The sequence below is a fragment of the Humulus lupulus genome, chromosome 4 (genome assembly GCF_963169125.1).
Source record: "Humulus lupulus chromosome 4, drHumLupu1.1, whole genome shotgun sequence".
Taxonomy (NCBI): domain Eukaryota; kingdom Viridiplantae; phylum Streptophyta; class Magnoliopsida; order Rosales; family Cannabaceae; genus Humulus; species Humulus lupulus.
The window spans coordinates 231,347,464-231,363,243 of record NC_084796.1 but is presented as its reverse complement, the minus strand read 5'-3'; the positions used below and the strand labels follow the sequence as shown (position 1 = coordinate 231,363,243).

General features: G+C 35.6%; 2 protein-coding genes and 1 non-coding gene across 3 annotated transcripts; 2 read left to right on the top strand and 1 right to left on the bottom strand.

Moving 5' to 3' along the window:
• Positions 1-1,559: 1,559 nt before the first annotated feature.
• On the bottom strand, positions 1,560-2,240 carry LOC133832983 (uncharacterized). The gene is made up of 2 exons (XM_062263251.1): positions 1,963-2,240; positions 1,560-1,803 (listed from the first exon to the last, which is right to left on the bottom strand). Exons 1-2 carry the CDS (start codon positions 2,238-2,240, stop codon positions 1,560-1,562), a joined length of 522 nt encoding a protein of 173 aa, XP_062119235.1.
• A 685-nt stretch (positions 2,241-2,925) lies between these two features.
• Positions 2,926-3,032, top strand: LOC133833515 (small nucleolar RNA R71). Its single transcript, XR_009892892.1, has one exon. It is a non-coding gene; the product is annotated as a small nucleolar RNA R71 (small nucleolar RNA).
• A 6,959-nt stretch (positions 3,033-9,991) lies between these two features.
• On the top strand, positions 9,992-11,446 carry LOC133832982 (uncharacterized). The gene is made up of 2 exons (XM_062263250.1): positions 9,992-10,362; positions 11,017-11,446. The coding sequence occupies exons 1-2, from the start codon at positions 9,992-9,994 to the stop codon at positions 11,444-11,446; spliced, it is 801 nt and encodes a 266-aa protein (XP_062119234.1).
• Positions 11,447-15,780: the final 4,334 nt, after the last annotated feature.

Below are 15,780 nucleotides of genomic sequence, written 5' to 3'. Positions count from 1 at the left end.
TTCTTTATTAAAATCAAAAGGGACCCCATTCATTATCAAGGTGGACAACAGCTTCGAGACCATGGAAAAATCTTTGATAAATCTCTGATAACACCCTGCATGGCCCAAGAAACTCCTCACTCCTTTAACTGAAATTGGAGGTGGCAAATTTTCTATAGTAGAAATCTTGGCCCGATCCACTTCAATGCCTTTACTAGAAATTTGTGTCCCAAGACAATCCCTTCTCTCACCATAAAGTGGCACTTCTCCCAATTAAGTACCAAATTTGATTCTTCACAGTGTTTAAGAATCGCTTCTAGGTGATCCAAGCAGTCATCAAAATCAGACCCGAACACCGAGAAGTCATCCATAAAAATTTCGATACTTTTTTCTACCATGCCGGAGAAAATAGCCATCATGCACCTTTGAAAAGTGGCTGGTGCATTACAAAGACTGAAAGGCATCATTCGGAAAGCAAATGTACCATATGGGCAAGTGAATGTTGTCTTCTCTTGATCCTCCGGAGCGATGGAAATTTGGTGGTAACCTGAATACTCGTCTAGGAAACAATAATAACTGTGGCCTGCAAGCCTATCAAGCATCTGATCCAAAAATGGCAGCGGAAAATGATCCTTCCTCGTCGCCTTATTCAGCTTGCGGTAGTCAATACAAATCCTCCATCCCGTCACAGTACGAGTAGGGATGAGTTCATTGTTCTTATTTTTTACCACAGTTATTCCTCCTTTTTTAGGCACCACTTGAACAGGGCTCACCCAAGCACTGTCAGAAATAGGATAGACTACCCCCACATCCAACCAGTTAAGTATTTTCTTTCGAACAACATCCTTCATAGAGGGATTTATCCTTCATTGAGCTTCAATAGAAGGTTTGCTATCTTTTTCCATAAGAATTCTGTGCATAACCGTTGAAGGTCTAATTCCTCGAATATCAGCCAAAGTCCACCCAATCGCACGTTTATGAGCCCTCAAAACCCTAAAAAGTTTTTCTACTTCACCTTTTGACAGCAATGAAGATATAATAACAGGCAGCGTTTCTTTCTCCCCCAAGTACACATAACAAAGATGCTCTGGTAAAGACTTCAACTCAAGGACTGGAGGCTTCTCAATGGTATGGGGCGCTCAGGAACTTGCCCCAATTCTTCAAACTTCTTCTTGTAATATGGATCATAAGAATTGATCCATTTCACATACTCATGAGTCTCCCAATCCTCCTCTTCATTATCACCACCCAACGCCAGAGCCAATTCAAGAGGATCATTAGTAATCCTCTTTTTTGAAACCACCTCATCAATCACATCAACATTAAAGCAACTATCACTTGCTCTTGGATAAGACATAGCCTTAAATACATTAAAGACCACTTCTTCCCCTTGAACTCTCAACCTCAACTCACCCTTTTGCACATCAATAAGGGCTTGCCCGGTAGCCAAGAATGGTCTCCCAAGAATAATGGGAACCGTTGTATCTTCCTCCATATCTAGAACAATGAAATCCGCTAGAAATAAACTTGTCAACCTTGGCTAACACATCTTCAATAACTCCCCTTGGGTGCTTGATTGATCAATCCGCGAGCTGAAGAGTAATAGTAGTAGGCTTTGCCTCACCAAGACCAAGCTTCCGAAAAACAGATAGAGGCATGAGATTGATACTTGCTCCAAGATCACAAAGAGCATGTTTGCATTCAAATTTCCCTATAGTACAAGGGATAGTAAAACTCCCCGGATCTTGAAGCTTTTGTGGAAGCTTCCTTTGTAGAATTGCATTGCACTCCTCAGTAAGTGCCACTATCTCAAAGTCTTCCAACCTTCATTTCTTCGATAAAATCTCTTTCATGAATTTCACATAACTCGGCATTTGCTCCAAAGCCTCAAAAAATAGGATGTTAATGTGAAGCTTTTTAAACACCTCAAGACACTTTGAGAATTGTTTTTCAAGGGAATTCTTTTGGAGTCGTTGTGGATACGGGATTTTGACATTAGAATCAACAACTACCGGTTGAATCTTCTCCTTGGTTGGAAGGCATTCAGTAACCTTTTCCTCCACTTGGGGCTCAAATTTTTCACAACTCTCCTCTTCTTCTGCCTTTTTTTCTTGAGTCCCCTTTAGAGAAGGACCCTCAATTTCTTTCCCGCTCCTCAAGATGATAGCTTGACATTTTTCCTTAGGATTTACCACAATATTTCTAGGCAAATTACCTTGAGGCCTAGTATTCAACATATTGACCAACTGCCCCACTTGCATCTCCCAATTTCTGATGAAGGATCTAGTCTCAGTCGTAAACTGAGTTTGAGTGTTGGTGAGAGTCAATAGGGTAGCCTGTAATTCACTAGGCTGTTCTGTAGGAGCTGGTGGCCTAGGTTGCTGAGATGTTGATGCTTGTGGTGGAGCTTAAGTCATAGGCCGTTGATACTGTGGTTCAAACAGTTGTTGTTGGCCTTGATTATTTCTCCAGGAAAAGTTAGGATGGTTTCTCCACTCCAGATTATACGAGTTAGAGTAGGGGTTGTTGTAGGGCCTCTGAAAATTACCCACTGCTTGAACTTGAGCTTGATCTAATGGGACAAAGTTGGGATCTAAAGCAGCTTGGCATTGGTCAAAAGGATGAGACCCCCCACACAATTCACACATTACTTGGGCTTGCATAACCTATGCAGACATGGTATTTTGTTGCAACTGCTTAGTTAGAGACGCAACTTGAGCAGTTAAGGCTGTGATTGCATCTAATTCGTGAACCCCTGCAACCTTTTTATTATTGCCCACTCGTTCACTTGGCCATTGGTAATTATTAGTGGCCATTTCCTCTAAGAGTTCATAAGCTTCATTAGCACTTTTGCTCATAAATGCTCCTCCCGCTGCTGCATCAATGATTGTGCGAGTGGTACCGCACAAACCATTGTAAAAGTTGTGGACCAACATCCACTTCTCAATACCGTGGTGGGGACATCTTTTGATCAAGTCCTTGAACCTCTCTGAAGCATCATACAAATATTCTCCCTCAAGTTGAGAGAAGTTATTGATCTCCCCTATCAGTTTAGCAGCCTTAGCAGGTGGAAAGAACTTCGCAAAAAACTTCTGAGCTAGAGCATCCCAAGTGGTGATAGTATTGGCCTCAAGTGAATTCAGCCAACTTTTCCCTTGCTCCTGTAGTGAGAATGGGAAAAAGTGCAATCTAATGGCATCATCACTCACCCCATTCATCTTGAAAGTGGCACACAACTCCAGGAAATTGGCTATGTGCATATTGGGGTCTTCACTGGGGAGGCCACTGAATTGAATAATAGTTTGGACCATCTGCAAGATAGCAGGCTTGATCTCAAAATTATTTTCCTTTATTGCTGGTGGACGAATGCATGAGTGTACCCCTGTGACAGTAGGGAGTACATAGTCCCGTAGAGCTCTTTGACCAGCAGGATTATGATTTTGTGGTGCTCCCCCACTCATGTTTTCCACTCTGTTGTTGTTAATATCTGCTGTAACAATAGTGGAACTTTCAACCCTCTTGTTTCTTCTATTTTGCTTGCACTCTTTCTCGATCTCAAGATTAATTGGAATTGGACTGTCAACTCCCCTTCTACTGCGCATATAAGGAAAGTACCTGAGATAAAGAACAACCGCAGCCAAACAAATTAGAAATTATGTAAAAGACAGCCAAATTAGAAATAAAATTAACTATTTTAATATTGATAATTTTTCAGTCCCCGGCAACGGCGCCAAAAACTTGTTGCGAAAATTAAAGCTACACAAGTATACGTAATCGCTTTTGTAGTTTATTTCGGTATGACCGATATCGTTCCCACGGAGACTGATTATCAAGTACCAATAGTTTATTTTATTTTCTATTTGGTAATCAAAAATTGGAATTTTTAAATCTAAAATAATAAATAACAGAATTAATTGAAAAACAACAAAGAACAATAATCTTGCAGCAAACTTGATTCAAATATATATAAGAAATTAGGTATTCTAATTTCCTCTACTATCCATTTTATTATTCATTAATGCAATCACAGAGATGATTCTTCTCATTAAGATGAAAGACATGCAAAAGTGTTAAATATTCAGGTTAAGAAATATAAAACTCGACCTAATGCAAATTCTCTATATTTCTATGAGAAATCTAAACAATAGGAAGCAATGAACTCAGCCCTAAATCACATAGACCAATTTGATACTCTCGTTCTAAATTGAAATCTAGGTCCATTCAATTTTAGCATATCCAAATCTCACTTCTCAGATTTTGATTTGAATTAATAAATAGCATGTAAAAGGTGCACAATCAATCACATACATAATCAACACAAATTGAATAGATCTTAAATGAAGAATAAATTAAAAAACTTGCATTAATTCATAATAAAGATTCAAGAGATTCAATAAAAAACCCTAAATAAAATTTAGTTCATGTTTATCATTAAGAAATCCATAAACATGAAATTAACATAAACTAAAAGTAAAAAGAAAAGAAAAGAACTCTAGATGATCAATCCAATCTTCATCCAAAGCACTCCTAAGCCTCCTCTCCCAATCTAGATCTGCAAAAGTCCTTCCTTCCCTCTCTTTTATCGTAATTTAAACCTAATTAGTGTTTTGTTAAACATGAAATGACTAAAACACCCTAAATTAAAAATCTGCGTTTTTCTCTTTTGTAGACATATCTTGTGGTCGCAGGATGTCAGTCCTGCGGTTGCAGGAATGCTATAGAAATGCAAAAACTTCTCTGGAGTTGCGGCCGCAAGACACCCTTCTTGCGGTTGCAAGAAGTGCTTCGAAACACGTTTTCCACCATGTTTCCACACCTAAGTCACCTAAGCCCTTTGACACCTGAAAACATACAAAAACAAACGTAAAATAGAATAAAACAAAAAAAATACCTAATACTTTACCTGAAAAACACATAGATAAATGAGTCTAAAACTCATTTATCATAAACCCAAATGAGTTGTCTAAAATCGAAAAGAAAACTATTTTAAACCAAAATTAATAAAGTATAACCTAGCCCCAAAGATTGATGAGATTTTGTGACAATAAAATAAAATAAAAGATAATAATAAAGATATTAAAGACAATATATAAAAATAACTTAATATTAGAAATCAAGATGGTAAAATAAGATTATTAAGGATTAGAATACACAAAATATAAGTTCAATAATATTTATAAGTACATTGATTCCCAAGTTTTAGTGGTAGTTAAACTAAATCAAACTATCATTTTCCAAATAGATTTATAATTTTAAGCACAAATTACTTCTAAAAAGATAAGATTTTTCTTCACTTTTCAAAATTATAATTTCAAAGCATTTAGTGTAAATCAATCTAATGAAATAACAAATAAATAAATGAATGAACATTATTTATAAGGCAAAACCTAATATTTTTGTTCTAAGCATGGATGTGTACAATTTAATGACACATCTTACACAAAGAATATTATGTTTTTGCACTAATGAAGAACAAAGTGTAAATATGTGCTACAATCCAAAATACATGACATTTAAGATGAAAGAAGATATTTAAAGAAGAAAATTCCATAAACTTTGTTGCACAAAATGAGAAATCAACATACAAAATAAATGCTATCTAGTTATATATTGTTTCATAATCACCTTAATAATCTTAAAAAGATTAGAAACTCATAACTAGAATAGCAAATACAAACTAAAAATTACAAACATAAATAGGAAAATTTGGAGGATGAACCCCCAAATTTTTCCTCTAAAAACCCATAGAAAATTTACAATAAAGAAGAAGAAAATGGACAGGTCTTGAAAGTGTAGAATGTGTAGTGTGGTAACCTCTTCTAAAATGAGCACTCAAATCCCTTATTTATAGCCAAAAAATGAGTATTAAAATAATCAATTTAAATTAATTAAATTGATTAAATTAATAATAATATGGCAAATATGGGTAAATTTTAGGGTGTAGTGATGATGTTTTGGGGTAAAATGTGTAGAAAAGTTTGAGTAAAAAAAAGTGGTATTTTTGGCAAAGGGGACAAGGGTACAAAAGTGTATTTGTTGGGCTCAAAATATTGGGAAAAGTTGGCTGGTGGCAGCTGGGATTGGGGCTGGGTGCATCAAGAGGCAGCTGTTGGTGAGGTGGAGTGCAGCTAGTTGCTTCGGTTTGGGCCTGGGCTGAATGGAGTGGAGCAGGCCCGATTGTTGGCAGCTTTGTGTTGCACGGCTAGGTGAAGGCAGGTGATTTGCTGGATTGATGCACGGGTTGGTGTGCTTGGCGTTAGCTGGATCTTTGGCTGGGAAATGAGGCGTTTGGGAAGTTGCTGGTGGTCTTGTGAGGTGCCAGGCAATTGACAGCTGGCATGATTGCTGAAGGAGCTGGGACCAAAAGGTGGGAAGATGCTTCAAGTGGGCTGGCTGTAGGAGTCTTCGTGGGCCTGGCATGGGCGTGGGCTTCAGCTTGAGTCTGGGCAGATGGAAAATGGCTGGAGAGGAGCATTTGTTTTCAAAATTGCCATTTTTTCCCTTTCTTTCTTGAAAATGCCACACTTTTTCTTTATTTTTCTTGGCTTTTCAAACACCAATAATACAACAAACTCCCTACAAAATAAACAAAAATTAAATCATAATAAAATATTTTTAATTATAAACTAAATCATATTAATTCATTAAAAATATTAATTAAAACTTAATTTAATTTAACATTTAGTTTCAATAAAACAACATTTTTTTTACCCCAAACTAAACAACAATAATTTAAATAATTAGCTACAATATTTTACAACAAAATAACTATAAAAACACACAAAAATATATAAAATCAAAATAAACCTAATAAATTCAAAATTACTTAAAAACTTAATAAATCAATTAAAAACTCAAGAATTAAGCAACATTTAGCACATAAAAAGTGGTAAAATAACTCTATTTTGTAGAGTTATAACACCCCCAAACTTAATATTTTGCTAGTCCTCGAGCAAAAGAAAAATTAAAAACACACACATTTTTTTTTCATTGGTGATGCCAAATGTTTTCGTCAAAAATTACATAATGGAAATAGTTCAAAGAAAATCACAAATAAAAGTAAAGCTTATGTAATTAATTGAAAAGTTAAAATGTGTTTTCAAAATAGATATTCAACATGCAAACACAAATCTATCATCATGAGAAAATTAGACAAGCATATGCAAACAAAAATAAATTAAATCTCAAGAGATAATCAAGCAAATTCTACGATTTCAATTTTTTTTTTTAGAGATTTAAAGAATTTAATGTTTAAATAAACTATATCCAAATATCACAAATTCAAATAGAATAGAAAAATGACATATTATGAAAAATATATATTTAAACAAAACTAACTTAAAAATTAAAAATAAAGCTTAATAATTAATTATATTTTTCTAAGAACTAAGAACTAAGAACAATTTCAATTATAATTCTTATCATTAGAAAATGAAAATCATCAATTTGTTTTTCAAACAAAACAAAGAAAATAATATTTTTTTAACATTATATAACAAATGAAAATTACATAAAAAAAAAAAGAAAAAAAAAAAAAGATTTTTTTTTTTTTGAATTTTACAACAAATGAAAAACATGCATAAACACAAAGAAAAACACATAAACACCAAGAAAACACATACACCTTACCCCCAAACTTAAATGAAACATTGTCCTCAATGTTTAACAAAATGGAAAAAATTAAGAACTACTCCCTTTGATGAATACTTCCTTGATTTTGCTCTTTTGTGTTCTTCTCTTCTATTCTTTTTGGACAAGAAGTTTCCTTCAAGCTTTTGGGAATTTTAAAAACATGAAACAAAAACACACAACAAAAGTGAAATATAAAATGAAACATTAAAGTATGGGTTGCCTCTCACAAAGCGCTTTAGTTTATAGTTTTTAGCTCGACTATAATTTTTTTTTTCAACCTACACTCAATCGATGGTGTAGAATTTCATTTGTGGGGTGAGTTATGACTTTGGTGTAAATAAATAATAATTGATAACATCACACCTACAAGAAAATTAGAAATATGAAATTTTAAGGGAATATCAATAAAATAAGAAAATTGCATATCTATATTAGACTCCTTTTCATTTCGAGTAAATATACAAATTTGTTCATTTATGGGCTCTTGAGATATAATTATATCTTTTTCATTTTCCTCATGAGCCTCAAATTATTTCATCCAACTTTTTGGTTTTATTAGGGGGTTGGATGCATATTACAAGTTCTTCAACAACTTCATTCTCTTTTTCACTTTTAATTTGACTATTTTGATTGGGAATTGGTTGGTTGGGATAAACTTGTTTTTCCGACTCTATAACAGTTGCAAGTTGTCCTACTATTGTCTCAATTTTTTAGATTGACTGAGACTGGACTTGTAAGATTTGGTAGGTTGATTGCATGAACTGGTGTAGGGTATCCTCTAAAGATGGGCTCGTTTCATGTTGAATGGGATATGATAGGTCAAATTGGGCATGACTTGGATTAGGCATGTTGAATTCATGCCCTTGATTCATTGGAGATTGGGTCTCCATGAAAAAATTGGATTATAGGTGGGGGTAAAATGGATATCAAAGGATTCATGCATATCATTAGTTTCTCCATAATTTAAATTTTATTGCTCATAATAGTTGTACTCAGAATTCCACAACCAATCCCAAATCCTAACCCGAGCCTTCAATTCCTTGGTTTCCAACCAAAATCTTCCTAACTTCTCAAGAATAAACTTAGAACAGCTAAAGGAGAAAGAGAGAGGGACAAGGTCGGTTGAGTAAGTGAGGTGTTTGAGTGAGTGTTTTGTGTTTTCTTAAGGTTTAAGTTTACTTAAGCTAATCCCGAGGCCCAGGGTACCAAAAACGTCCCCGAGGGCAAAATGGTCAAAATCCCAAATATTCCCTCCTAATCTCACTAACTCCAAATATATCCTCAATTATTCATTCCCATTACCTGAGAACCTGATACTATGCTAAATACCCGAAATACCCCTTGACTCGCCTCGAGTTGGGTATTGGGTCCCGTTGTGACTTTCCCGCTAACTTGCTCCCTAGGATCGCCTCGTGCCGAATAACCCTAATAAACCCACATAATAATGTGGTCTCTCACATATATAACATATATGGACATATATACAATTATGCCCACAACATGCCAAATTACGAAAATTTCCCTTATAATAAGAAACGGGCTCACATGCATATTTAATACTCTTAAACATGCATATCTAGTTACATTGTCATATAACTCACATAATCATAAAAAAAGATATCATATAAAAATATATTCCATATATTGCCTTCCTGACCCCCTAATCAAGGCCTTAAGCCTTATTAGGTAATTTGGGACGTTACTTTCGACAATGATGCATAAAATCCAGATGGAAGATGGGAGCAAGTCCTCCATTGAAGCTCAGAGAAGAATGAACCCAACTATGAGAGAGGTAGTGAGAAAAGAAATACTTAAATGGTTAGATGCTGGTGTGATTTACCCTATTTTTGACAGTGCATGAGTGAGCCTAGTGGAAGTGCTGCCAAAGAAAGGTGGCATGACTATGGTAAAGAATGAACATAATGAGCTCATCCCAACTAGAACTATGACAAGATGGAAAATTTGCATAGATTACCGCAAGCTCAATAAGGCAACAAGGAAAGATCATTTTCCTTTGCCTTTTCTGGATTAGATGCTTGACAGGTTTGTGTGTCATAGTTACTACTGCTTTTTGGATGGTTATTCATGGTACCATCAGATAGCCATTGCACCAGAAGATCAGGAGAAAAGCACTTTTACTTGTCCCTATGGCACTTTTGCTTTTCAGAGAATGTCATTTAGGCTTTGCAATGTCCCTGCTACCTTCAAATGATGTATGCTGGCAATATATTCTGATATAGTTAAGAAGAATATTTATATCTTTATGGAAGAATTCCCAGTTTTCGGTTGTCGTTTAATGAATGTTTGAAGCATTTAGAAGCGGTTCTTTCAGCGATGTGAGAAATCTAATCTAGTCTTGAATTGGGAAAAGTGTCACGTCATGGTGAAAGAGGGAATAGTTCTCGGGCACAAAATGTCCAGAAGAGGTATTGGGATGGACCGAACAAAAATTTCAACTATTGAGAATTTACCACCTCTAGTTTCAGTCAAAGGGGTAAGAAGTTTCCTTGAGCATGTTGGGTTTTGTAGAAGATTTATCAAGGATTTTTTGAAAGTCTCAAAGCCTCTTTCTTCTTTGTTAATGAATGGTGTTACAGTTGGCTTCAATGATAAGTGCCTTAATGCATTCAAGGTACTTAAGGAGAAGTTAACTTCAACACCAATTGTTGTTGCACTTAATTGGGATATCCCTTTTGAGCTGATGTGCGATGTGAGTGATTGGGAGCAGTTTTGGGGCAGCGAGCTGACAAGGTATTCTGGTCTATATATTATGCTAGTAAGACTATCAATGATGCACAATTGAATTATGCCACTACAGAGAAATAACTTCTAGCCATTGTGTATGCATTTGACAAGTTCAGGCTATATCTCATTGGTAACATGGTGATTGTGTACACTGATCTTTCAACCATTAAGTATTTGATGACTATGACAGATGCCAAGCCCCGTCTTATTACATAAGTATTATTACTTCAAGAGTTTGACATGGAAATTCATGATAAAAAGGGCACATAAAATCTTGTAGTAGTTCACTTGTCAAGGCTTGAGGTAGAGGAGAGAAAAAACGCAAAGGAAGTGCAAATAAATGATTACTTCCCCAATTTGCAACTATTTGGGGTAAGTGATAGTTCAATGGTGCCATGGTTTGCTGATTATGTGAATTTTTTGGTCGCTAAGATTGTGCCTGCTGAGATGTGAAGCCAACAACTGAAAAATTTCTATTGCTAGGTGAAGCACTACTGTTGGGGGGTGCCTATTCTTTATAGGCACTGTGCTGATAATGTAATAAGACGTTGATGGGATGAATTCTATTATTGCCCATTGTCACATTTTGCAATGTGGTGGGCATTTTGGGGCTTCAAGGACAACATAAAAGGTATTGCAATGTGGTTTTTATTGGCCAAGTTTGTTTAAAGATGCTAATACTTTAGTGAAGGATTGTGATCGCTGTCAACGTACTGGAAACATATCAAGAAGGAATGAAATGCCACTGAATGTGATTTTAGAAGTTGAGCTTTTTGATGTTTGGGGCATTGATTTCATGGGCCCTTTTCCACTGTCTTACAACAATCAATTTATCTTGCTAGCGGTTGATTATGTATCTAAGTGGGTTGAGGTGGCAACAACTCAAGCTAATGGTGATAAAGTGGTCTTCAACTTTTTGCACAAGCACATATTCACCTGGTTTGGTACTCCCCTTGCTATCATTAGTGATGAAGGGTGTCATTTTTGTAACAAGCAACTTGATGCTCTTCTTGCTCGATATGGAGTCTATTTGCGAACTACTTTGCCATACCACCCTCAATCAAATGGTCAAGAGGAAATTTTGAATTGAGAAGTGAAAAACATCCTTGAGAAGACGGTGGATAGTTCATGGAAAAATTGGTCCAAGAAGCTTGATGATGCACTTTGGGCTTATAGGATGACATTTAAAACTCCCATTGGGATGTCGCTATATAGGTTGGTATTTGGAAAGGCTTTCCACTTGCCGATTGAATCAGAGCATCATTCCTATTGTTGGGCCATGAGAAAGTTGAATATGGATGAAAATGCAGTGAGACAAAATAGGCTAATGCAGTTGAATAAGCTTGATGAGTTTCAGAATGAAGCCTATGAGAATGCCAAAAATTACAAGGAACGCACCAAGGCATGGCATGACAAGAACTTAGTTTGTAAAGAGTTTCAACCAGGGCAATAGGTAGTTGTATTCAATTCAAGGTTGAGATTATTTCCGGGCAACTTGAAATCAAGGTGGTCGGGGCCATACACTTTTGTGAAAGTATTTCCTTATGGATCGGTGGAGGTACAGGGCAAGAACAATGAAACATTAAAAGTGAATGGTCAACCTTTGAAGCCATACTTGGGTGGTCCCGTTGATCAAGCCAAGTCTATCATCCTCTTGAAACCAATTTGAAGAGGAGTTTAGTGTTCGGCTAAATGACGTTCACGACAATGCCATTGGGAGGCATCCCACCTTTTTAGTTGCTTCATTTTCAATTTCGTTTTGTTTTGAAAAATTTTAAGTTTTTGTTTTGTGATTTTAATCTTGGGTTTTTTTTCAGCTGCAGTCCCCATTCTTTACACATTGCAACACTTAGGTCCCGAAAGTTGATTTTTTATCAGTTAGGTCCCCAATCTTTTCAAATCATATCATTTAGGTCCCTAAATGATATTTTTATTTCTTTTTTCTTTCAAAATACATAAATAAAATATAAAAAATGGTGAATCAATCTTAAAAGAAATTGGACCACTTAATTTATAAAAATACCAAACATGACATTGAAAAAAAAATATTTTCATGACATTTTAAAAATATTTAATGGTTTTATAAATTAATATAGTTTTTTATTAAAAAAAATTCTTACCTACAAAATTTTAATATTAATAACTGAACTATCACGAGATTATCAATATTTATTTTTTATTTTGTAAATTTTTTCTATAATGCAACTTATAACTAATCATATATATATATATATGCACATAAATAACTTTGTATACACTATTATTAAGTTTTAAAAAGAATGAATGAAATAAAAAGCATAAACATAATAAAAATTGATAATATCAAGATAATCGAGATAACATAGTTATTAATATCAATTATAAAACAACGATGTCGGTAAGAATAATTTTTTAATAAAACATTAATTTAATTTATAAAAATATTAAATATTTTAAAAATGCCATGAAAATATTTTTTTCTCATGTCATGTTTGTTATTGTCATAAAGTAAATGTCCAAACATTTTATGAATTATTCACCATTTATTTTATATATTTTTTATGTATTTTCAAAGAAAAAATAAACAAAAATAGCATTTAGGGACCTAAAATGATACGATTTGAAAAAGTTGGGGACCTAATTGATACAAAATCAACTATTGGGACCTAAGTGTTACAAAGTGTAAAGAATGAGGACCGCAGCTGAAAATAACCCTTTAATTTTTGACATTTTGCCGTGGAAATCGTGAAAACTAAAAAAAAAAGAGAAAAAAAAGAGTGATGATTTTGAGTGCGGCGGCCATTCCAAGCGTCGCGACCCTTCAATTTTGGGACCATTTTGAGCCGCTGCACAGGAGTTAAGAGCCACGGCTAGGGGACTTCCAGAGGCCACATAAAACTCAAATGAAACACACGGGTTGCGGCGCAGGGGAACAAGAGTCGCGACGCCTGGGTGTAATTTTTTCCAGAAAAATAGGCGGGCCGTTGCACCCAATAACAAGCACTGCGATTCTCAATAACAAGCGCTGCGACGCTACTTCGGGCCCAGACGGTAATAAGGCTATAAAAAAATCCCCCCAAATTTTCCCACAACCATTAAACCTTTTTTCTCTCCTTCTTCTTCCTCTACCTCTGGCAACACAAACCCAAATCCACCATTTTTCCTCTTCCAACCACACAAATCAAAACCAAATTCTTCATTCAATCATTCATTTCTTCATAAAATTCCTCCGCATTCTCTTAAAACCACTATCTTCTCTCCTATCTCCAAAGATTAACTCATCTAACCATAAAAGCCCCAATTTCGAAAATTCTTATGGGTTGCTGAAGATTGTGGAAGATGGAGTACATTGAAGCATTTTAATTGTCACTCAACCTCAAGTAAGTGATTTCGTTATTATTATTTGAAGATTGATGGGTTGCGCTATCGATTTTTGAAGATTTGGGGTAATTGTGGTCTTATGCAAAAAAAAACAAAATTGTTTTGAGTTGGATATTTTAGTTGCAATATTGGTATGGATTGCTATTTATTGTGATTTTCAATTGTCGGAAAGTAAGAAAAACAAGGGGTGGTGCTGCCCAATTTTCTGTAACCAAGTTTTGGGGCTTAGAGAAGTTTGTTGTCATGGGTCCAAAAAGAAACTGAAGCCGAGCCTCGTCCTCTAGAGCCACCCCTCCACCACCACTGCCAGTTGAATTTGAAGCTAATAGATTTGTAAATAAAATGGTGTTTGACCTGTATAAACGCTTGTGTGAGCGGTCTTTGGTGTCAGAGTAGGGTAGAGAATACCAAGACTAACCCTATATTAATAGTCCCACTTGTGAAATAATCCGGGAAAAAATTGAGCATAGAAAATGGCAAAGTTTAGTGGATAAGAAAATGACTAAGGCTAACTCTTCCTTAGTCTATGAATTTTACGCCAATTTCCTAGAACAAGGTGCCCAATAAGAAGTTTTTGTCAGGGGGAAGAAAGTCCCTTGTCACATCCAAGCTATTAATGCCTTGTATGGGTTTCCATCTTTGGACGCGGTTGCTGATGAGTATTATCAGTTCACCCATTTTAGTGAGGTTGATTTTGTTGAAGATGCATAAACGATGGGCATGCCTGGTACTCGGTTCAATTTTTCACAAGGTGTGCCCAAGCACATGTGGGATATTAGTTAAACCTAATAGCTCGTTCTTGGACGTATTTTGTAAGTGCTCGCTTGTTGCCTTCCACCCATTTCTAGGATATTTGCGAAGACCGTCTCCATTTGTTTATGCGATAATGAAGGGTTTCTTGATTGATATTGGCCGAGTGATTCATTTGAGCATTCGTGATATTTGCATGTTGACTACTACCTGAGGTTTAGGTCATGGGTACATGATAACAGATCTCTGTGAGACTTGGGAAGTGCCAGTTCTTGATAGTGACGTTGTCCAACGAGCAATGGCTCCCATTACTATAGCCAAGGTCTTAAAGTTTCCACCGCCATCTTTCACGCCTCCACCACCTGCATAAAAGAAAAAATGTTCACAGCGTGATGATGAGGATGTTGAGGATGATGATGATGAGGAGGGTAATGGCAATGAGGATGAGGTTCAAACTGATGAGCAACACTCGAGGGCTAGTGAACCATTATTGGCCATTGGTGGCCCAATTGATCCCAGCGCACAACAATCACTTGATGAGTTGGATTATATCATTCAACAAAACCAATACATAATCCAGGAACATCAAATGTTGCATCAATACATGGGTCAACACCATGAGCATGATAGGGATCATATGGACCAACTCAATAATTCGGTACACAGATGGTTGATGAATGATGAGGATCAGCATTACTTCCCTTACCCGCCACCATACCCGCCGTACTAGCCACCTCCACCGTTTTGAGCTCGTGTTTTCATGGTGAGTCTTCTTTGTTTAACTATTATTTACATTGGGGACAATGTTAAATTTTTAGTTTGGGGAAGAGGTTTAAATTTTTAGTTGAAGTTTTTGTTAGTCTCACTAATTTCAGTTGTTTTTTTAGAATTGTTTAGGGTGTTAGGGAATCAAGTTAACAATGATAAGCCGATGAGAATGAATTGAATGAATAGTTGGATGAAAATGAAAGCTATTTAAATCCTATGCTTGATTGGAATATTTTCTTAGGTTGCTTGGGTCATTATAAATTTTTGAGAGCTTAATCATGATTTGTGAATAAATTCCTTGTGTTTGAAAAGCATTTATGCTCGCTGAGTTTGGTTTGTGAAAAGTGTGCAAATACTTTAAAACTTGCTTGCTTGCTATTTGAGATAAAATCCTAAATGATGCATGTTTGGAAAGATGATTTAGACAATTCTTTGGAACGATTGAGCCTTTCAAGCCAACCTTGGTTATTGTAATCCCTAGTTACCTTTTTGAGCTTAAATTATTATTTTTGTTGTTTGACACCTATTTTGAGCTTATTTTAAATC